We start from the raw sequence: 25,000 nt of genomic DNA on the forward strand, positions 1-25,000 counted from the left end.
TCACGCACGCACACACTCTCACGCACGCACACACACACTCTCACGCACGCACACACACACTCTCACGCACGCACACACTCTCACGCACGCACACACTCTCACGCACGCGCACACTCTCACGCACACACACACTCTCACGCACACACACACACACACACAGACTCTCTCACGCGCGCACACAGACTCTCTCACGCGCGCACACAGACTCTCTCACGCGCGCACACAGACTCTCTCACGCGCGCACACAGACTCTCTCACGCCACCACACAGACTCTCTCTCACGCGCACACAGACTCTCTCACGCTACAAGACACAGACTCTCTCACGCACAAGACACAGACACTCTCACGCGCACACACAGACACTCTCACGCGCACACACACACACACTCTCACGCGCACACACACACACACATACACACACACTCTCACGCGCACACACACACACACACTTTTGTACATTTCCTCTCATTGTTTTCAAATTTTTTGCCTAAAATTTGATCCTCATCAATTTCCCTAATTTTTGCTAGTTCGCTGCGACATTTCCAAAGAATATTTCCAATTTCCAATTTAAGAAGCTCCCAATTGCTACAGTAAATTTTTTTTTTTTTTGGCTTAATTCCAATAAAATGAGATACACTTTTTTCTAAATTGGTGATTAGTGTCGTCACGGTAACGATACCAGTTCAATTTTACGGTTCTCGATACGGCGGCATAAATATGCTAATATGATGATGTGCTATTGAACACACCCGTTTAGTTATTTTTAATTATGGTAATAATTATAGTTTAATAATTATTATTATTTAGTTTTTTGCCAAACTTTTATTCAGCAGATGTCTTGCTTGTGATACTATTAATTATTATTATTATTATTATTATTATTAGAGAATGTAACATTTTACAATAAAGTTGTAATATATTTGTATTCAATTTCAGGCATCTAGAGTTTATTTTGAATCGTGCTTTTATTATGAAAAGTGTTTTTTGCCGGATGCTTCACATCTCTTCCACAGTAAGATTACAGCCTTTATCGGTTTAATAAATCATGCTAGGGCATGTCACCATTTTAATTTGATTAATTGCCCGTTTCAGTGTATAAGAAGTAACGGAGCACGCGTTCAAGATAAGCTGTGAGTATTTTAACGTGTGTCGGTCGTACTGTGCGCTGGTACCGTATAGAGTTGGTGCTCAGTACTACCGGTACTGCAGAAACACCGGTACCGTTATATCTTTTATATTTTAGTATCGACTTGGTACCGAAGTACCGGAACTTCTGACAACACTACTGGTGATTATCTCATCATGTTGAAGTACTGAATTATTCAGTTTCCAGAAGATTTAAAAGGAATACTTATAGAGATCGCCTGTTGGTCTTCAGCCGCTTATCTGAAGTCGGGTCGCGGGGGCAGCAGCTCCAGCAGGGGGTCCCAAACGTCCCTATCCCGAGCCACATTAACCAGCTCTGACTGGGGGACCCCGAGGCGCTCCCAGGCCAGTGTGGAGATGTAATCTCTCTACCTAATCCTGGGTCTTCCCCGAGGCCTCCTCCCAGCTGGACGTGCCTGAAACACCTCCCCAGGGGGCATCCTTACCAGATGCCCAAACCACCTCAACCAGTCCCCACTCGCCTCGTGGACGGTGGCCGATCACCGCGTCCAGGCGGTCGGGCTACTCCCTCTCCCGGTAGATGGCAGCGGCGCTCCCGCGGGTGAACAGCAGTGTTGAGGACACCGCGACGGGCATCCCTCCTTCTTCCCGGATTTCGGCACCAGTGTAACGCAGTTCAATGGAAAGGAGGCGTCGAGAACCGGCTTGACGTTATAAATAATATTTTAATGATCAACTTAAACAAAAGACACACACACACACGACGGACATGTCCGTAAACGATCTCTCTCTCTGCACAATCCTCCGCAGTCGGCCTTTATCCCTCTCGGAGGCTTGATTAGCCTGATAAGGGGCCGGGTGTGTACGATCACGACCCGCCCTCCGCCCTGCCACAATGACATCCATTGAATTAAAGGGAAAAAATACTTTTATTAAGTTTAATTGAGTAAAGAAATTCACTGTAAAAAATTCTATTGTATCAAGTGTTTTCTGTAGTTTTCCATTAAAAACTGTCAAAAAAAAACAAGATACATATAGACATAAACAGGAAGTGACGTGTCAGCTGAGTTCAGGGTGTTTGCGGTGTCGCAGTTATGTGAGGAATGTGAGACGTGGGTGTGTGTTTGGGTGTGTGTTTGGGTGTGTGTTTGGGTGTGTGTTTGGGTGTGTGAGATGCTTCACAAACGTCCTGCAGACTTCAGGAGTGAGGCAGAAACTGAACGTGCGCACCGTATCAGCGATGACATGACTGTGATTGGTCAACACGCCATTCTGCGATCACACATTACAAGGTTTTATTAATAGGGTCTCAGTTTTTCATTTTCACACGTCTAGTTGTTTTTATTTCGCTTTATTTCGGATGTTTTCAATGACTGAATACCTCTGGGAAAGTAGGTCACTACATACTACATACAATAAAGCACACGCTAACACCAGCAGACCATTTAAAACCAACGCAAACTATTTTTAGGGCCCAACTATTTTTAAGGCCCTATTGATTTCGTTAGAATATTATTTTTCTTACGACTATTCAGGCACTTTTGGGGCTCTTAACTTGCTCGAAAACTCTGGAAACTTTGCACATGGGTCAGAACCCGCGGCCATTAGGGCCGGGCTGAAGCTGGTACCGGGGCGTGGCAGGGGGGCTCGACGGCGCCCCCTGGAACGGGGTCCGAAAACTTGGTCCATAAATCAAACATGCTTGCATGTAATAATATGAAACTTGGTACACATATAGATCTCATCGTTTCATATATCCTTCATACTTTTACTTTTTACCCCAGACCAACTGGAAATCGTCTATTTAGGGTTGTCTGGAAAACACATGCAATGGATTGTGAAATACTCCTCCTAGAGAATTCCACCAATCGCCACGAAACTCGGTCAGCATGAAGTTAAGACATTGAGGATGACAGCGGATTTTTGATAGGAAAAATTGACAGCGGATTTTTGATATCTCGAACGGTTTGGCCGTGGCGAGGAAACAAAATGATGGCACGAAAAGAGAAACAGGAAGTGTGTTATAACTTCTGCATACATTAATTGATCTCGATGAAACTTCAGCAGTGTGTTTGCTGTAAGAGGCCGATCGCATGGATGTGACTATTGTGAGTCAAAGTTATAGCGCCACCAACTGGCAGAAGGAAGTGTGTCACTTTCAAAATGATTTGAAATCACCCTATTTTTATTTTTACCCGATTGACTTAAAACTTTAGGTGTGTAATGTAAACACACGGCAGATGTAGACATGTGAAAGGATTATTGATATCTTAAATACTGTTGTCACGGCAATGCTTCAAACTCGAATATTCTTTTTTGATGCTTTTGAGACTCTGAGCATACTTGAAATTGCATGAAACTCGACAGACACATCACATTTATTAGCCAGTAGACATGTGCAAAGTTTCAGAAACGGGCGTGGTGCAGGGGCTCAGTAGCCCACCTTTTGACAAAAAGTGAGGGGGTTGGTTTTATACTTTGACCCACAGTCACAAAACTCAGTAATTATATTGTTCTCATCGAGCCGACAACTTTCTAATTTACAGTCATTAGCTCAGACCAACAGAAAGTCAGATATTTTGGTTTGAATGTGGATGTTTTGGAGAATTTTCTCTGCCTCTCTCACTGACCCTACGTCTCTCTGTGTCTGGGGGGAGGGGGGTGATTTGGCTGTTGAGTGAGAATGCTTTTATTGTAGTTTTTCAAGGTTTTGGGGCCCTTAACGTGCTCGAAAACTCTTGAAACTTTGCACACGGGTCGGAACCCGCGGCCATCAGGGTTGGGCCGAAGATGGTACTCGGGCGTGGCAGGGGGCTCGACAGCGCCCTGAATGGGATTCAACACTTGTCCATATATCAAACATGCTTGCATGTAATAATATGAAACTCGGTACACTTGTAGATCTCATCGGGCCGAACAACTTTCGTGCTCTAAGTTTTACGCCAGCCCAACAGGAAGTTGGCTATTATGGGTTGTTTGGAAACACATGCTCTGAATTATATATATTCCTCCTAGAGAATGAATCCAATCGCCACCAAACTCGGGTCGGCATGAAGTCAAGACATTGAGGATGCTACATTCGGACGGATTTTTGATATCTCGAACGGTTTGGCCGTGTGCGAGGAAATTGAATTAGGACTAAAAAGGACACATAAAGTGTGTTATAACTTAGTTAGTTCTATCTACAGTTACAAAACTCGGCGTGTATATTGTTCTCATCGAGTCTAACAACTTTCTAATTTACAGTCATTAGTCTCCACCAACAGAAAGTCAGATATTGTGGTTTGAATGTGGATTTCTCTGAATTTTTCTCTCTCTAACAGACAGAGTGCCCCTGCCAATTCTGTGTGTGTGTGTGTGTGTGTGTGTGTGTGTGTGTGTGTGGGGAGGGAATTTCTCTGTAGGAACTTTGAATGGCACACTTCATATGAATTTTCAGTCTTGTGTACTTATTTCAGTGTGTCCATTAACTCCATGAGACCATAGGGTGTGTCATTTTTCATTTTAGGTATCAGAAGGGTGCTCACGATACTTTGTGGTTGATATGTGCCCTCCATGCGACTTTTGCAGAGCCCGCTGATGCGAGCTCTACAGCACACGTCTTCAGCGACGGTCAAAGCGAGGTTACGTTATTGCCCATCGTGCACAGCTGACCCTAAAGGCACGGGGTGGCGGTGCCACCGGCTTGGGCCCGCCATCACTGCTTGCAGCTATATTTTACTTTTGTGTTCTTGTATTTTGTGCTATTTTACAAAAGGTTTTCTATTCTGTGTTCTATTAGGGCTGCAACTAACAATCATTTTGATAATTGACTAACATAACAAGTATTAGAGCGATTATTCGACAATTATTGCATTGTGGCAGGGCATTCCTCCGCCTCTGGCAGTGGCTCCAGCGGCTCCATCGCTCCAGGTGGTGTCCGGTCCCCACTCGCCTCGTGGACGGTGGCCGATCACCGGCCCTGGCGGTCAGGCTACTCCCTCCCCGGCAGATGGCAGCGGCACTCCGCTGGGTGAACGGCAGTGTCGAGGACTCCGCGACGGGCATCCTCCTTCTTCCCGGATTTCGCACCAGTGTAACGCGAGTTCAATGGGAAGGAGGCGCCGAGAACCGGCTTGATGTTATAAATAATATTTTAATGATAAACTTAAACAAAAGACACACACACACACACACACACACACACACACAGAAATACTCACACACACACTCACTCAAACACACACACACACACTCACTCACTCACTCACTCACACAGTCACTCAGACACACTCGCTCACACACACACACACAAACTTGCTCACACACACACACACACACACACACAGAAATACTCACACACACACTCACTCAAACACACACACACAAACACACACTCACTCACTCACTCACTCACTCACACAGTCACTCAGACACACTCGCTCACTCACACACACAAACTCGCTCACACACACACACACACACACACACACTCACTCACACACTCACTCAGACACACCCACACACAGAAATACTCACACACACTCACTCACACAGTCACTCAGACACACTCGCTCACACACACACACAAACTCGCTCACACACACACACACACACACACCCTCACACACTCACTCAGACACAACCACACACAGAAATACTCACACACACTCACTCGCTCACACACACACACACACAGTCTCACACTCACACACACACACTCACACACACACTCTCACACTCACTTGCTCACACACACACAGTCTCACACTCTCACACTCACACACACACACTCACACACACACAATCACTTACTTGCTCACACACACACACACACACACTCACAGTCACACACACACACACACACTCACACACACACTCACTTACTTGCTCACACACACACACACACACACTCACTCACTCACTCAAGTCAAGTCAAGTGGTTTTTATTGTCGTTTCAACCATATACAGTTAGTACAGTACACAGCAAAACGAGACAACGTTCCTCCAGGACCATGTGCTACATAAAAACAACAAAGGACCAACATAGGACCACATGAGACTACACAACTAAATAAAATACCTATATAAACTACCTATATATACCTATATAAAGTGCACGTGCAAACATGTGCAAAAAGTACAGGACAGTACAACAAATTACTGACAATGAACAGGACAATAGACAGTGCAGCTCGACCAGTACTCAGTAGTGCAAAAAGATGACAGTTTCTAAAATGTAAACATAACATACTATGAGATAATGTTCTATGCACATAGCAGTTATTGAGGTAGCAGACAGTTATAAAGTGACAGTAATTAAAGTGCAACTCAGGACACGCGGTGTGTCAAACCAGTCTCTGAGTATTGAGAAGTCTGATGGCTTGGGGAAGAAGAAGTTACACAGTCTGGCCGTGAGGGCCCGAATGCTTCGGTACCTCTTGCCAGACGGGAGGAGGGTAAAGAGTTTGTGTGAGGGGTGTGTGGGGTCGCCCACAATGCTGGTTGCTTTATGGATACAGTGTTTTTTGTAAATGTCTTTGATGGAGGGAAGAGAGACCCCAATGATCTTCCTCAGCTGTCCTCACTATCCTCTGCAGGGCTTTGCGGTCCTAAACGGTGCAAGTCCCAAACCAGGCAGTGATGCAGCTGCTCAGGATGCTCTCAATAGTCCCTCTATAGAATGTAGTGAGGATGGGGTTGGGAGATGTGCTTTCCTCAGCCTTCGAAGAAAGTAGAGACGCTGCTGGGCTTTCTTGGTGATAGAGCTGGTGTTGAGGGACCAGGTGAGGTTCTCCGCCAGGTGAACACCAAGAAATTTGGTGCTCTTGACTCATCTCCACAGAGGAGCCGCCGATGTTCAGCTGGAGTGTGTTCACCTTGTGCTCTCCTAAAGTCAACAACCATCTCTTTTGTTTTGTCGACATTCAGGGACAGGTTGTTGGCTCTACACCAGTTCGTTAGCCGCTGCACCTCCTCTCTGTATGCTGACTCGTTGTTCTTGCTGATGAGACCCACCACGGTCGTGGTCATCGGCTAACTTGATGATGTGGATTCGAGCTGTGCATTGCTGCACAGTCGTGAGTCAGCAGAGTGAACAGCAGTGGACTGAGCACACAGCCCTGGGGGCCCCAGTGCTCAGTGTGGTGGTGGTGGAGATGCTGTTCCCGATCCGACTGACTGAGGTCTCCCAGTCAGGAAGTCCAGGATCCAGTTGCAGAGGGAGGTGTCCAGGCCCAGCAGGTTCAGCTTTCCAATCAGGTGCTGGGGAATGATTGTGTTGAATGCTGAGCTGAAATCTATGAACAGCATTCGAACGCATGAGTCCTTATTGTCTAGGTGGGTGAGGGCCAGATGGAGGGTTGTGGTGATGGCATCGTCCGCTGAACGGTTTGAACGATACGCAAACTGCAGTGGGTCTAGTGAGGGGGCAGCTGGGTCTTAATCTGCCTCATGACGAGCCTCTCAAGCACTTCATGATGATGGGTGTGAGTGCGACGGGACGGTAGTCGCTGAGGCAGGACACTGAAGACTTCTTTGGCATGGGGATGATGGTGGTGGCCTTGAAGCACGCTGGAACAACGGCGCTGCTCAGAGAGATGTTGAAGATGTCGGTAAGAACATCTGCTAGCTGGTCTGCACATCCTCTGAGCACTCTGCCAGGAATGTTGTCTGGTCCAGCAGCCTTCCGTGGGTTGACTCTACGTAGAGTTTTCCTCACATCTGCCGTGGTAAGACAGAGCACCTGGTCGCTGGGAGGAGGGGTGGACTTCCTCGCCATCACGCCGCTCTGCACTTCAAACCGAAGCATAGAAGTCGTTCAGCGCATCTGGAAGGGAGGCATCTTTGTCACAGGCAACTGATGTTGTCCTGTAGTTGGTGATGGCCTGGATGCCCTGCCACATGCGCCGCGTGTCACCGCTGTCCTGGAAGTGACTGACACACTCGCTCACACACACACACACTCACTCGCTCACACACACACACACTCACTCGCTCACTCGCTCACACACACTGTGGTGGTCAAAACACGTCTGTAGTTCACAATCACATCTTTAGACTGAAACTGAAGTGACCGGTGCAGTGATTGCGAGATAACTGTCAGCTCAACATTTGTTTTCTGTATTTAAACGCCAATATGAGCCGCTGAAGCTCTGATGGTTTGATCGTTCCCAGTGTAAGACACACGTCACAATGAAGCTCAAACGCTCCAGCAGCTCCAGACAGGAAGAGAGAAGACAAACAGCCCGTCAACAGCACATTATTCAGAGTAGCACAGGAACTGAAAGTAAATCAAAGCGCCACTTCCCTTTCGTCCAATCAGAACGGAGCCTGGCGTGTTCACTCAGACCAGCATCACCCGCACAGAGGTGACAGTCAACACGAGTCGGGTAGTGCGTCAACATGCACTTCTGGTTTTGATGACTGAGTAAAGAGAGAACAGAAGTCTGGGTTTCTGCAACAAGAGTGGTTTCTACACTCAATCACAACAACAGCACGATTGTGAGTGTAACGGACGCTGCAGCGACTGACCCTAATCATAATAGTGTGTCCTGAGCAAGTCAATCTGATAATGTCACACGCTTGTGTTTCCATGTGTCAGATATAAACAATCCTATTAAGAGCTGTGACACCTGCTAGACATGTCAACACACGACAGGACTGAAGAACATCTCATTGTAACAGGTTCAGGAGGGGCGAGGAGGAGGCGGGAACCGGCTGAACCGTCAACATAAAGGTTTAATAAAACAACATAAAACATATGGACATAAAACAGTGCGTCTCTCTCTCTCTCTCTCTCCAACTGGAGTCTCCGGCTGCCCTTTATCTCGCTCTCCTGCTCATCAGCACCGACCTGCTCCAGCATGGCCCGGCCACGCCCTCCTCACACTCATTCATTCATTGCAAACTAGTCACTGAACACAAGTACAGCTTCAGTCCTCTTGCAGTAACCTGAAGAACATGTTGATAACTCATGAGTCAACACTTATGGGGTTTGAACCTACAACCTTTCACTTACCAGACCAGACAATTAACCACACAAACACACACAAACACTCACTCGCTCGCACACACACACACACACTCGCTCGCACACACACTCGCTCGCACACACACACACTCGCTCGCACTCACTCACTGGCACACACACTCACACACTCGCTCGCACTCATACACACACACTCACACACACACGCTCACTCACACACACACACGCACGCGCACACACTCACACTCACACACTCACTCACTCACACTCGCTCGCTCACACACACACGCACGCGCACACACTCACACTCGCTCGCTCACACACACACTCAGTAACCTGAAGAACATGTTGATAACTCATGAGTCAACACTTATGGGGTTTGAACCTACAACCTTTCACTTACCAGACCAGACAATTAACCACACACACACAAACACTCACTCGCTCGCACACACACACACACACTCGCTCGCGCACACACACACACACACACACTCGCTCGCACTCACTCGCTCGCACTCACTCACTGGCACACACACTCACACACTCGCTCGCACTCATACACACTCGCTCACTCACTGGCACACACACTCACACACAGACTCGCTAGCACACACACACACTCGCTCGCACTCATACACACACTCGCTCGCTCGCACTCACTCACTGGCACACACACTCACACACACACACTCGCTCGCACACACACACACTCGCTCGCACTCACTCGCTCACTGGCACACACACTCGCTCGCTCGCACACACACACACACACACACTCGCTCGCACTCACTCACTGGCACACACACACTCCCTCGCTCGCACTCACTCACTGGCACACACACTCACACACACACTCCCTCGCTCGCTCGCACACACACACACACACGCACGCACGCTCACTCACACACACGCACGCACGCACGCTCACTCACACACACACACACACACACACTCTCTCACTCACACACGCTCGCTCTCTCTCACACACACACACACACACACACACACACACACACACACACACACACACACACACACACACACACAGTTCAGATGTACTAAACAGATGTGACCGCTATAAAGGCGTTATACCGAATCAAGCTATCAAAAAGATAGATCTAGATTCATATTAATAACACTAAATTCATATTATTTGCTGCATCAGATCACGGAGACGGAATACAACGGAAACAAAGAGATTAACCATTAAGATCCCGTTAAACATGAATAAATCGATGATAAAACATGAAACTCACCCATGTCATGAGACTTTCACACAACTCAACTCGATCCACCGACTCAAGCGCGCTCATGTTCAGACTCGATCCTGATTTAAATGCCTCTGTTTGTTCGGTCGCGAGACTCTCACCAACGGATCAGTGTCAATGAAATCCGTGTAATCGACGTGAAACGAAAGATCCGCCACCCGCAGCGCGAGTATGGTTGAAATTGTGTCGAAATGACGGTGTTTAACGGTGATTTTGATAAATATTTTCGGCGGTGACAGACGGACATTCACCGGTGAAACTCTCTGACGTCACACACGGGGTCCTTCAGCTGCCACCCTGCAAGATCAGACATCTAACGCCTGACTCAAAATCACACATCACGAATATCCTTCTGGAAAAAACAACAAAAACAAAAACACATAAGTATCGTAATAAAATAAAATAAAATATTATAGTAAATAAATCGCAAGTCCACGTAAAGTGACACGCGCCGGTATGCAGACCGGTGACGTCAGCAAGAATGCGGAACACAATTCACTCCCACAACACAACAAAACAACAACAACACAACAACAACAACACAACAGTTTCTTCTCTGAAGTGCATTAAAGGCCTGAAACTGCGGTGTGTTATCTCATGTAAGTGTTTGAACAGAAGCTGCTAACGTCACATGTGAGTGTGTTTTCTGTCGATTCTGTTGTCAAATATTGAATATATTTCACATTATGTGTGTGCAGATCGAGTGTTATTGTCATGTCATCCTGAAATATACAAATATAAAGTAACTAAAATGTAAATGTAAAGTGGTTGACTAATAGCACATTGATTGGGCTGATTATGAATGTTATAATATTATATATTTGTAATTCAGTGATATTTAAGGTACACTAGAGTTGTGTATGTACACACACGCACACACTCACTCACAGACACACACACTCACACGCTCACTCACAGACACACACACACACACACACTCACAGACACACACACAAACATGCTTACAGACACACACACACACACACTCACAGACACTCACACTCACAGACACACACACGCTCGCTCACACACACACACTCACACGCTCGCTCACACACACACACTCACACGCTCGCTCACACACACACACACACACACTCACTCACAGACACACACACACACACACACTCACAGACACACACATGCTCGCTCACACACACACACTCACACGCTCACTCACAGACACACACACGCTCACTCACAGACACACACACAAACATGCTCACAGACACACACACACGCTCGCTCTCACACACACACACACACACTCACTCACAGACACACACACTCACACACGCTCGCTCACACACACACACACACACACACGCTCACAGACACACACGCTCACTCACAGACACACACACTCACAGAAACACACACACACGCTCACTCACAGACACACACACAAACATGCTCACAGACACACACACGCTCACTCACAGACACACACACGCTCACTCACATACACACACACTCACTCACAGACACACACACACACTCACTCACAGACACACACTCACTCACAGACACACACACACACACACACACACACACGCTCACTCACAGACACACGCACAAACACACTCACAGACACACACGCTCACTCACAGACACACACACTCACAGACACACACACACGCTCACTCACAGACACACACACGCTCACTCACATACACACACACACACTCACTCACAGACACACACACACACTCACTCACAGACACACACTCACTCACAGACACACACACACACGCTCACTCACAGACACACGCACAAACACACTCACAGACACACACGCTCACTCACAGACACACACACTCACAGACACACACACACGCTCACTCACAGACACACACACAAACATGCTCACAGACACACACACACGCTCACTCACAGACACACACACACTCACTCACAGACACACACACACACTCACTCACAGACACACACACACTCACTCACAGACACACACACGCTCACTCACAGACACACACACACACACACACACGCTCACTCACAGACACACACACACGCACGCTCACTCACATACACACACACACACTCACAGACACACACACACACTCACAGACACACACACTCACTCACAGACACACACACACACTCACTCACAGACACACACACACACTCACAGACACACACACACACTCACTCACAGACACACACACACACACACACGCTCACTCACAGACACACACACACACTCACAGACACACACACACACTCACTCACAGACACACACACACACACACACACTCACTCACAGACACACACACACACTCACAGACACACACACACTCACTCACAGACACACACACACACACACTCACTCACAGACACACACACTCACTCACAGACACACACACACTCACTCACAGACACACACACACACACACACTCACAGCACACACTCACAGACACACACACGCCACTCACAGACACACACACACTACTACAGACACACACACACTACTACACACACACACGCTCACTCACAGACACACACACACTCACTCACAGACACACACACACACACACACACACACGCCACTACAGACACACACACGCCACTCACAGACACACACACACACACGCTCACTCACAGACACACACACGCTCACTCACAGACACACACACACACACACGCTCACTCACAGACACACACACACGCCACTCACAGACACACACACACTCACTCACAGACACACACACACTCACTCACAGACACACACACACACACGCTCACTCACAGACACACACACACTCACTCACAGACACACACACGCTCACTCACAGACACACACACACTCACTCACAGACACACACACACACACACACGCTCACTCACAGACACACACACGCCACTCACAGACACACACACACACACACACACTCACAGACACACACACACTCACTCACAGACACACACGCCACTCACAGACACACACACGCCACTCACAGACACACACACACACACACACACGCTCACTCACAGACACACACACACTCACTCACAGACACACACACGCTCACTCACAGACACACACACGCTCACTCACAGACACACACACGCTCACTCACAGACACACACACACACACACGCTCACTCACAGACACACACACGCTCACTCACAGACACACACACACTCACTCACAGACACACACACACACTCACTCACAGACACACTCAGACACTCAATCACAGACACACACACACACACACACACACACACATACACACGCTCACTCACATACACACTCAGACACTCAATCACAGACACACACAGAACACACACACGCTCACTCACATACACACTCAGACACTCAATCACAGACACACACAGAACACACACACACACACGCTCACTCACATACACACTCAGACACTCAATCACAGACACACACACACACACACACACACACATACACACGCTCACTCACATACACACTCAGACACTCAATCACAGACACACACAGAACACACACACGCTCACTCACATACACACTCAGACACTCAATCACAGACACACACACACACGCTCACTCACATACACACTCAGACACTCAATCACAGACACACACACACACGCTCACTCACATACACACTCAGACACTCAATCACAGACACACACAGAACACACACACACACACGCTCACTCACATACACACTCAGACACTCAATCACAGACACACACACACACACACACACACATACACACGCTCACTCACATACACACTCAGACACTCAATCACAGACACACACAGAACACACACACGCTCACTCACATACACACTCAGACACTCAATCACAGACACACACACACACACACACGCGCGTGTGCGTGTGTCTCTGCAGTGGCTATCTTCAGCTAACTCTGGTTGTGTTTTGGTCAGTTGTGTTGTGGCTATGATCAGGTGTAATGGAAGGCAGCGAGTGTTTGGACTCCAGCGCTGTGATTGCAGATGAAGCCTCTCTCATTGAAGGTGTGAGTGACTCTGTGCTGCTGGTGCTGGTGCTCAGCATCACGTTACTGGCTGGACTTGCAACGCTGCTCTGCAGGTCAGACCTGTCCTGAACCACACAACGCACACACGCATAATACTACACAATATTAAACCACACGGTCGTCGTCTCCTCTCGTCTCGCAGGAATGAGCAGCACAGGATTCACCCGGAGAATCAGGAGCATGTCCGTGTCGTCAGAGAGCAGCTTCAAACCGAACAGGTTCGTATGACACATTGACACGAGCACTGGCGTGTGTGTTATGTTAGTGTGTGTTTGTGTCTCCTTCAGGTGTCGTCTCAAGAGTCGAGACAACAGTACTATTCAGACATGTCGTGTCCCGTGTGTCTGCAGCTTGCCAGTCTGCCCGTAGAGACCAACTGTGGCCATCTGTTCTGCGGTGAGGACGTGCTCTGTTCTTATATTGATCAAGTCACACTGAAAACAAACACAAGTTTATTGCTGATCTGTTTTGTTCGTTGTTTTGAATGAAAGGTCCGTGCCTCGTTGCCTACTGGCGTTATGGCACCTGGCTCGGTGCGATCCACTGCCCCATCTGCAGACAAATGGTAACAAACACCTCTTCAGACCTGGGAGGGTGACAAGGGAGGGAAAAACACGGAATCGACAGCAGGAGAGAGAGAGACGAAAAAAACACTTACCTGCCGGTTCTCCGACACGCTGTAGCTTGGTCCTCGCCACTCCTCCAACTCCTAGTGGACGACAGCCGCCTCCCCGGACGGATCGGAGGCACTCCTCCTGCCCCTGGCTTGTTTTTGAAAACAAGACAAATATGTGCTAATGCTAATGCTAACATTTTAAACCGCTCAATTTCTTTAGATGTTTCTGAAAACAAGACAAAAATGTTCTAATGCTAACGGAGGCAGTCCTCCGCCCCTGGTGGATTGAACGCCCGCCTCATTTTTGGTGGATGGTAGGCGCCTCCCCACCCCCCTGGCAGCTGTAACCACTCTAGGGCGGTTGACCAGGAGCTCCTCCGGCCAGCGGTCGGTGGTCTCTCTGACCCCTCCAGCGATTTTTAGCTAGGCCGCTAGGCGCCTTATCCGCCTCGGCAGGCCCTGACTGCTCCAGGCATTCGGCTAGGAGCCCCTCCTCAGGCTCAGCCGTCTGGCTCAGGCACCGGGCTCCGCCCCTGTGGCGGCTGCTGCTCCTTTTCAGATGGATGGTAGTGGCGAGGACTCTACTACGGCGCAGATCCCTCCTCCTTCCCGGTTTCGGCACCAGTGTAACAAGGTAAAAGGGAAAGGAGGAGGCGAGAACCGGACGAAGAATCATGTGTAGATTTGTGACTGAACGGTCACATGCTCTGTGTTGGGCTGCTCATTAGTTTGTGTATGTTGACCTTTAACCTTTCTCTGTGTGTCAGGTGACCCTGCTATTCCTCTTTCTACTACGACACGGCACAGGCTCAAACGCAAGACGGCAGGTGGATCCCGCCTGATTCTCACTGACATCAATGATTACAACCGCAGATTCTCTGGACAGCTGCGATCTGTGAGTGTGTGTTTATGTGAGGGGTGGAACGGTTCTCCACTAGACGGTAACATCCGCTTAAACGCAGGTGCTTATTCCTGCAGCTGCTGGATCGCCTGGGCGCACGACGCAAGCGTCGACTGCCGCGCTCACGCCGCTCAGGGAGATGTTCTCGCGGGCGTGATTGTTCTGAGCCGGGCGATGTTCCGCGTCAGGATTCTGCCGTGTCTGATGCGTGCTCTGATCTGCACCGTGGCGCCTGACCGGACCTGACGTGCTTCATCCCGAGGGCGTGGTGGGTCTGCTCGCTTCATGGATCGCATTTCTTCGACATTCTCCTCTCTTCATCTACATCTCCATCATGTATCGCGAGGTGGTGACACAGAGACTGGCGTGATCAACGGCAGCAGGACACATGCGGTGTATGCTGATCTGAGCAGATCACCGGTGGTATGACCAAAGACATCACAACTGTGCTTCAAATCTCAAACTTTTGTTTGGTAGAATTCTGAATATTTGACATTGTATGATGACGAAAATATGATTATTATTTATTACATTTCTTTTTCCAATAAACATACTTGAAATATCCTTAAAACAAGAAATAAATGCACAATGCCAGAAGAATATTGAGTTTATGCTTGAAAACAAGACAAATATGTGCTAATGCTAACATTTTAAACATCGCCCATTTCTTTAGATGTTTCTGAAAACTAGACAAATATGTGCTAATGCTAACATTTTAAACATCGCCCATTTCTTTAGATGTTTCTGAAAACACAAATATGTGCTAATGCTAACATTTTAAACATCGCCCATTTCTTTAGATGTTTCTGAAAACAAGACAAATATGTGCTAATGCTAACATTTTAAACATCGCCTCATTTCTTTAGATGTTTCTGAAAACAAGACAAATATGTGCTAATGCTAACATTTTAAACATCGCCCATTTCTTTAGATGTTTCTGAAAACAAGACAAATATGTGCTAATGCTCATTTCATGCTACAGACATTGTGCTTACAACATTTTCAGCACGCTCATTTCTTTAGATGTTTCTGAAAACAAGACAAATATGTGCTAATGCTAATGCTAACATTTTAAACATCAGCTCCATTTCTTTAGATGTTTCTGAAAACAAGACAAATATGTGCTAATGCTAATGCTAACATTTTAAACATCGCCTCATTTCTTTAGATGTTTCTGAAAACAAGACAAATATGTGCTAATGCTAACATTTTAAACATCAGCCTCATTTCTTTAGATGTTTCTGAAAACAAGACAAATATGTGCTAATGCTAACATTTTAAACATCGCTCCATTTCTTTAGATGTTTCTGAAAACGACAAATATGTCTAATGCTAACATTTTAAACATCGCCCATTTCTTTAGATGTTTCTGAAAACAAGACAAATATGTGCTAATGCTAACATTTTAAACATACGCCCCATTTCTTTAGATGTTTCTGAAAACAAGACAAATATGTGCTAATGCTAACATTTTAAACATCGCCCCATTTCTTTAGATGTTTCTGAAAACAAGACAAATATGTGCTAATGCTAACATTTTAAACATCGCGTCATTTCTTTAGATGTTTCTGAAAACAAGACAAATATGTGCTAATGCTAACATTTTAAACATCGCCCCATTTCTTTAGATGTTTCTGAAAACAAGACAAATATGTGCTAATGCTAACATTTTAAACATCGCCCCATTTCTTTAGATGTTTCTGAAAACAAGACAAATATGTGCTAATGCTAATGCTAACATCTTAAACATCGCGTCATTTCTTTAGATGTTTATGAAAACAAGACAAAAATGTGCTAATGCTAATGCTAACATTTTAAACATCGCTCAATTTCTTTAGATGTTTCTGAAAACGAGACAAATATGTGCTAATGCTAACATTTTAAACATCGCGTCATTTCTTTAGATGTTTCTGAAAACAAGACAAATATGTGCTAATGCTAACATTTTAAACATCGCCCCATTTCTTTAGATGTTTCTGAAAACAAGACAAATATGTGCTAATGCTAATGCTAACATTTTAAACATCGCTCAATTTGTTTAGATGTTTCTGAAAACAAGACAAATATGTGCTAATGCTAACATTTTAAACATCGCGTCATTTCTTTAGATGTTTCTGAAAACAAGACAAATATGTGCTAATGCTAACATTTTATACATCGCTCAATTTCTTTAGATGTTTCTGAAAACAAGACAAATATGTGCTAATGCTAACATTTTAAACATCGCGTCATTTCTTTAGATGTTTCTGAAAACAAGACAAAAATGTGCTAATGCTAATGCTAACATTTTAAACATCGCTCAATTTCTTTAGATGTTTCTGAAAACAAGACAAATATGTGCTAATGCTAACATTTTAAACATCGCGTCATTTCTTTAGATGTTTCTGAAAACAAGACAAAAATGTGCTAATGCTAACATTTTAAACATCGCTCAATTTCTTTAGATGTTTCTGAAAACGAGACAAATATGTGCTAATGCTAACATTTTAAACATCGCCCCATTTCTTTAGATGTTTCTGAAAACGAGACAAATATGTGCTAATGCTAACATTTTAAACATCGCCCCATTTCTTTAGATGTTTCTGAAAACGAGACAAATATGTGCTAATGCTAACATTTTAAACATCGCCCCATTTCTTTAGATGTTTCTGAAAACAAGACAAATATGTGCTAATGCTAACATTTTAAACATCGCCCCATTTCTTTAGATGTTTCTGAAAACGAGACAAATATGTGCTAATGCTAACATTTTAAACATCAGCCCCATTTCTTTAGATGTTTCTGAAAACGAGACAAATATGTGCTAATGCTAACATTTTAAACATCGCCCCATTTCTTTAGATGTTTCTGAAAACAAGACAAATATGTGCTAATGCTAACATTTTAAACATCGCCCCATTTCTTTAGATGTTTCTGAAAACAAGACAAAATGAAATATCTTCTGCAACTTTGTCTCTCAAGTATCTTTAGCGTGTTTTAAGAATGTTTTGATATTTTTTCTGGAACACGAGACTGTAAGAAAATGATTTATTTATTTGTATTATTATTTTTCCAGTGTAAACTGGTCCAGTATGTTGTCTTGTTTACCAGTAAAAATATTATTAAGACGTTTTGTTTTTTTGGGAATAAACTTTATTTTTCTTACTCTGTTGTCAAATATAGTTTATTTATTTTGGAAAACACGTGTTAAATCTCATGCAGCTTCCCGTCTGCAGTAAGTTACAAGCGTTGCTGCAGATTTGTGAATAAAACATGTTTGTTTTGAAGGAAACGCGTCAAATGAAAACTCCGAAAGTGATGCTGGTGTGACATGAGGAATGATGTCAGGATGCTTCAGTCAAACACAGGTTGTGTTTACAGATGTTTAGAATATTAACAGTGCTCGTCATGCGGCAGAAACACTCTTGTGTGAAATAATTCAATCCATGTTGGAGTTCTGAAGGATTAAAGCACAAACACAAGAGCATGTGAAGAAGTGCAGAACACGCGTGTGAGTTTAGCATCGTCTGGTTTCAGGACTCATGATTCAACAACACATTGATAAATGTTGAGCGCTGCATTGATGAGTTCATGTCACACAACAGCTGACCTCTGACCAGCTCCTTTCATAAACATTATAAGTCTGTTTATTATGTCACTCTTGTGTTCTAACAATGCAGCACTTTATATGTATCATTGTTTTCTCTGCTGAGTCTGTCAGAATAGTCCTGAGAAACACAATTATTCATCATGTCCATCAGTGTGCTCCGCTGCAGTTTAGCAGCACATTGTTTGTTTGGGGATTGATTAATTCAGTATATTAATGGAATATTCCGGGTTCAATACAAGTGAATCTCAGTCGACAGCATGTGTGTCATAATGATGAATACAACAAAAATGATTTTGACTCGTTCCTCCTTTTCTTTAAATGTGTGTTCCAGTGAGACACTTCCAATGCAAGTCAATGGGGTTTAATCTGTACACATTAAAATACTGTTTCAAAAGTATAAACACAAGACATAAACAATATGTGTGTGAACATGATTTTACTGTCATTAAATCACTCACTGACCACATCTGTGTGTGTGATGTCATCCTGATGTCATAGATAAGATAGAGCTGATTTAACTTCGTTGCCATGACGACGTAATGATGTAAACCCTAAAACAACCTTGGTAAGATTCTTGCATTAGTCGATGTGGAGACTGGATTAACACACTTCTATAGTTGTGGTTCAGTGAGTCTGTGGCTGGAGGAGGTCATGACCTCACACCGGCTCAAGGGCATATGCATGAGATTATTCACCCCATATGATCCTCTTATGATTGTAATGATATAATCGGGACTGCTCCATCTGCTGTGCTAACACTTACTCCTCTTCTCTTCTGTTGTTAAAGTGAATGTTCACATTTCTCCAGTGGAAGCTTCATGTGTGCAGTTGAACAGCAGGTGTCAGTAACATCACATCAGCTGAACCACACATGATCACTAACTAGTGTCCTAACTAGTGTGTGTGTGTGTGTGTGTGTGTGTGTGTGTGTGAGTGTATGTGTGTGTGTGTGTGTGTGTAACGAGGTGTAATGAGCGCTGCTGATGCGTTTGTGAATGTCAGTGATCAGACTCTCATGTTCTGTGTGTTTGATCTGCGGTTTTTCTCAACATCTGCCAACATATTCACTGACCAATCACAGCTTAGCGTCACATCATACATCACGTGTGTATGTTTATATATCAGTCATTACATGAACACATGTCCATCTGTCTCTCTACATGTGACGAAAACTTGATCACTTAAATACTAATGAAACATTTTAAACACGTTCTGATCAATGTTTTCCCTGAACGTGACCCATTAATACACTCTCACATTTCATATATCGGAATATTTTAGAATAAACAGCTTAAAATCAAGTTTTATATTTTTCCATGCGTGTAGTTTGATTGGTTTATTCCCTTCTATTAAAGACATTAAGTGCATCAAGTTTGTGATGTTGTGATGCACCTCAGAGCTGGATGATTTGGTTCATGGTTTTATGAAGGATTGTATTAATGTCTATAGAAGAGCTGGTCCAATCAGATCTGTGTAAGTGTGGATCCAGTGTTGTGCTGTACAGTTAGTCTCAGTGATGCCAACCGTTGGCAGTGTGTGACGGTGAATGTGGTTTCTGTGTCCCGCCCGACCACCAGATCTCTGCGCAAACAAGACCAACAGGAAACGACTTGCTGACGACATGGCTTAAAGGGACAGTTCACCAAAAATTTTAATTCTGTCATCACTTACTCACCCTCATGCCATCCCAGATGTGTTTGACTTTCTTCTGCAGAACAGGTCCATGTTGGCCCATACAATGCAAGTGAATGGTGACCAGAACTTTGAAGCTCCAAAAAGCACATAAAGGCAGCTTAAAAGTGCTCCATAAGACTCCAGTGGTTTAATCCATGTCTTCAGAAGTGATATGATAGATGTGAGAGAGAAACAGATCCATATTTAAGTATATTTTGCTAGAAATTCTCCTCCTGCCCAGTATGGCCAATATGCATGAAGAATGTGAATCAGTCAAAAATAAAAGAAGAAGAAAGTGAAAGTGGAGATTTATAGTATAAAAAAAGGATTCTCTATTTCTACGTTCCTTACAATAGAATCACCAATAACAAGGGCTCTTTCAACATGATTCTCAGTGGGTGTATCACTGAGTGGGGAGAATCGATTGTAAACTCTAACAGGAATGGGAGAGTGCTGTTGCTTTGCTGAGCGAGTATGCCACCGAGACGTCACCCAAACGCCCTGCTGCAGGGGCTCTACAGCCGGAACCAAAGTGTGTATGTTGCTCTTTGTATTACCCGCATCCGAAACAGTATCTACCGGCTTCTCTTTCTTACTGACCTCCACTAGTGTTCGGATACGAGTCTCTAACTCATTAACCTTCTCCATCAGTCCGACTAATTCCTTACATTTATCACATGTGAATCCCTCACTGCTGACGGAAGAAGCTATAGTAAACATGTGGCATGCAATGCAGGAAGAAATAACATGAGCGGATGCCATGACTTACCACAATTGTTTGTTGTTGTTGTTGTTGTTGTTGTTGTGGTGGTGGTTGTTCTTTGAGATCGATGTGAATCCTGATCCGCAGATGTTTAAGATTGATGCAAGAGAAGTCATTTCTAACCCTGATAAGTGCAGTCTCTGTATTATAGGCCTAAATCTTGACTGAAATTTGCTATTTGCATATGATGGCCATGTTGGATTTGCGGTTTAGCCAAATACTGTATATACTTTGGCAATATTATAAATGATTAATATAAAGCTGATAATAATGACTAAAGACTAACACAAACTCCTTCAAAAAATATATTTTAATTAAAATCTATTCAAATTTTCCAAGTGAGGATCTTCTAACACACCCCCACCTCTCTCTCTCTCTCTGTATGTGCATGTCTGTGTGTGTGTGCGTGTGTGTGTGTGTGTGTGTGTGTGTCTGTGGATCACCAGGGCTCTGACAGCAGCAGTCTGCGATCTGATTGGCTGAGAGCATCAGCGAGTGGGAGACCTGACTCATAGGAGAGAGAGAGAGAGAGAACGAGAGAGCTTCATCTCTTGTTGTATGTGATCTCACGGCTGACATTCAGATCATTTATATCGGTCTTCCCTGAAATACAGAACTGAAGTCTCAAGTCACTGGAGCTCACCGGACAACACACACGATTATCTGACACAAACACGACTGAAAATTCCCAGTCCCAGACAGTAGGGAAGAGGGAACTTCCAACAACATACATTAGTGACAGCACAAGGTGAGGACGTGTTCTTGTGTTCATCTCTGGATGCTGGTGTCTCGAGAATTAAAGTTCTGTGTTTCTGATGTGGGACAAAGTGAGACGCTCAAAGTGTCTGTCTGATGCATGTGACATAGAAGCGTCCTTAAAGTGCTTATACTAAAATTTGTTGATTTTATTTTATTTATATACATTTTTTAGATTTTCTCTCCTTTTCTCCCCAATTTTGGAACGGCCAATTCCTAATGCGCTCTAAGTCCTCGTGGTGGTGCGGTTACTCGCCTCAATCCGGGTGGCGGAGGACGAATCTCCACTTCACTGTTCCCGTCTCTGTTCCCGTCTCTGTTCCCGTCTGTTCCCGTCTCCGTTCCCGTCTGTTCCCATCTCCATTCCCTTCTGTTCCCTTCTCTGTTCCCGTCTCTGTTCCCATCTCCGTTCCAATCTGTTCCCTTCTCTGTTCCCGTCTCTGTTCCCGTCTGTTCCCGTCTCTGTTCCCGTCTCTGTTCCCGTCTCTGTTCCCGTCTCCGTTCCCGTCTGTTCCCTTCTCTGTTCCTGTCTCTGTTCCTGTCTGTTCCCTTCTCCGTTCCCATCTGTTCCCGTCTCCGTTCCCGTCTCCGTTCCCGTCTCCGTTCCCGTCTCCGTTCCCTTCTCCGTTCCCGTCTCTGTTCCCGTCTTTTCCCTTCTCTGTTCCCGTCTCTGTTCCCTTCTCTGTTCCCGTCTGTTCCCGTCTCTGTTCCCGTCTCTGTTCCCTTCTCTGTTCCCTTCTCTGTTCCCGTCTCTGTTCCCGTCTCTGTTCCCATCTCTGTTCCCTTCTCTGTTCCCTTCTCTGTTCCCGTCTCGGTTCCCGTCTCTGTTCCCGTCTGTTCCAGTCTCTGTTCCCATCTGTTCCCTTCTCTGTTCCCGTCTCTGTTCCCGTCTCTGTTCCCGTCTGTTCCCTTCTCTGTTCCCATCTGTTCCCTTCTCTGTTCCCATCTCCGTTCCCGTCTGTTCCCTTCTGTGTTCCCATCTCTGTTCCCGTCTGTTCCCTTCTCCGTTCCCATCTGTTCCCGTCTCTGTTCCCATCTCCGTTCCCTTCTCCGTTCCCGTCTCTGTTCCCGTCTTTTCCCTTCTCTGTTCCCGTCTCTGTTCCCTTCTCTGTTCCCGTCTGTTCCCGTCTCTGTTCCCTTCTCTGTTCCCTTCTCTGTTCCCGTCTCTGTTCCTGTCTCTGTTCCCATCTCTGTTCCCTTCTCTGTTCCCTTCTCTGTTTCCGTCTCAGTTCCCGTCTCTGTTCCCGTCTGTTCCAGTCTCTGTTCCCATCTGTTCCCTTCTCTGTTCCCTTCTCTGTTCCCGTCTCTGTTCCCGTCTGTTCCCTTCTCCGTTCCCGTCTGTTCCCTTCTCTGTTCCCGTCTCTGTTCCCATCTCTGTTTCCGTCTCTGTTCTCGTCTGTTCCCGTCTCTGTTCCCTTCTCTGTTCCCGTCTCTGTTCCTGTCTCTGTTCCCGTCTGTTCCCTTCTCCGTTCCCGTCTGTTCCCTTCTCTGTTCCCGTCTCTGTTCCGTCTCTGTTCCGTCTCTGTTCCCGTCTCTGTTCCCATCTCTGTTTCCGTCTCTGTACCCTTCTCCGTTCCTGTCTGTTCCCATCTCTGTTCCCTTCTCTGTTCCCGTCTGTTCCCTTCTCTGTTCCCATCTCCGTTCCCGTCTGTTCCCGTCTCTGTTCCTGTCTGTTCCCGTCTCTGTTCCCGTCTGTTCCCTTCTCCGTTCCCATCTGTTCCCGTCTCCGTTCCTGTCTCCGTTCCCGTCTCCGTTCCCTTCTCCGTTCCCGTCTGTTCCCGTCTCCGTTCCCGTCTCCGTTCCCGTCTCTGTTCCCGTCTCTGTTCCCATCTCCGTTCCCGTCTGTTCCCTTCTCTGTTCCCGTCTGTTCCCGTCTGTTCCCGTCTCTGTTCCCATCTCCGTTCCCGTCTGTTCCCTTCTCTGTTCCCGTCTGTTCCCGTCTCTGTTCCCGTCTCTTCCCATCACTGTTCCCGTCTGTTCCCTTCTCCGTTCCCGTCTGTTCCCATCTGTTCCCTTCTCTGTTCCCTTCTCCGTTCCCTTCTCCGTTCCCGTCTGTTCCCTTCTCTGTTCCCATCTCTGTTCCCGTCTCTGTTCCCGCCTCTGTTCCTGTCTCTGTTCCCGTCTCTGTTCTCCATGTCTGAGACGTCAATCCGCGCATCTTATCACGTGACTTGTTGAGCACGTTACCATGGAGACGTAGCGCGTGTGGAGGCTTCACGCTATTCTCCGTGGCATCCACACACAACTCACCACACGCCCCACCGAGAGCGAGAACCACATTATAGCGACCACGAGGAGGTTACCCCATGTGACTCTACCCTCCATAG

At 45.9% G+C, this 25,000-nt stretch overlaps 2 protein-coding genes across 4 annotated transcripts in view; one reads left to right on the plus strand and one right to left on the minus strand.

Annotated features, from left to right (window-relative positions):
• The window catches only part of LOC127643251 (protein Hook homolog 3-like), a 38,762-nt gene extending 28,153 nt beyond the window's left edge, over window positions 1-10,609 (minus strand). Inside the window, exon 1 of the mRNA XM_052125919.1 lies at window positions 10,338-10,609. Within this exon, the coding sequence (XP_051981879.1) occupies window positions 10,338-10,394 (57 nt within the window). The 5' untranslated portion in view covers window positions 10,395-10,609. The remainder of the gene's footprint in view (window positions 1-10,337) is intronic.
• Window positions 10,610-10,841: 232 nt separating this feature from the next.
• Window positions 10,842-25,000, plus strand: part of LOC127643264 (E3 ubiquitin-protein ligase RNF170-like) — a 33,565-nt gene continuing 19,406 nt past the window's right edge. Inside the window, exons 1-5 of one of the 3 annotated variants that reach the window (XM_052125935.1) lie at window positions 10,842-10,948; window positions 14,262-14,427; window positions 14,517-14,592; window positions 14,662-14,770; window positions 14,866-14,939. In XM_052125935.1, the coding sequence (XP_051981895.1) occupies window positions 14,288-14,427; window positions 14,517-14,592; window positions 14,662-14,770; window positions 14,866-14,939 (399 nt within the window). In that variant the 5' untranslated portion in view covers window positions 10,842-10,948; window positions 14,262-14,287. Of the gene's footprint in view, window positions 10,949-14,134; window positions 14,428-14,516; window positions 14,593-14,661; window positions 14,771-14,865; window positions 14,940-25,000 lie in introns of those variants that run through there. The other 2 variants (XM_052125936.1, XM_052125937.1) reach the window with 2 other exon arrangements.

This window comes from Xyrauchen texanus, chromosome 4 (assembly GCF_025860055.1).
Source record: "Xyrauchen texanus isolate HMW12.3.18 chromosome 4, RBS_HiC_50CHRs, whole genome shotgun sequence".
NCBI classification, from domain to species: domain Eukaryota; kingdom Metazoa; phylum Chordata; class Actinopteri; order Cypriniformes; family Catostomidae; genus Xyrauchen; species Xyrauchen texanus.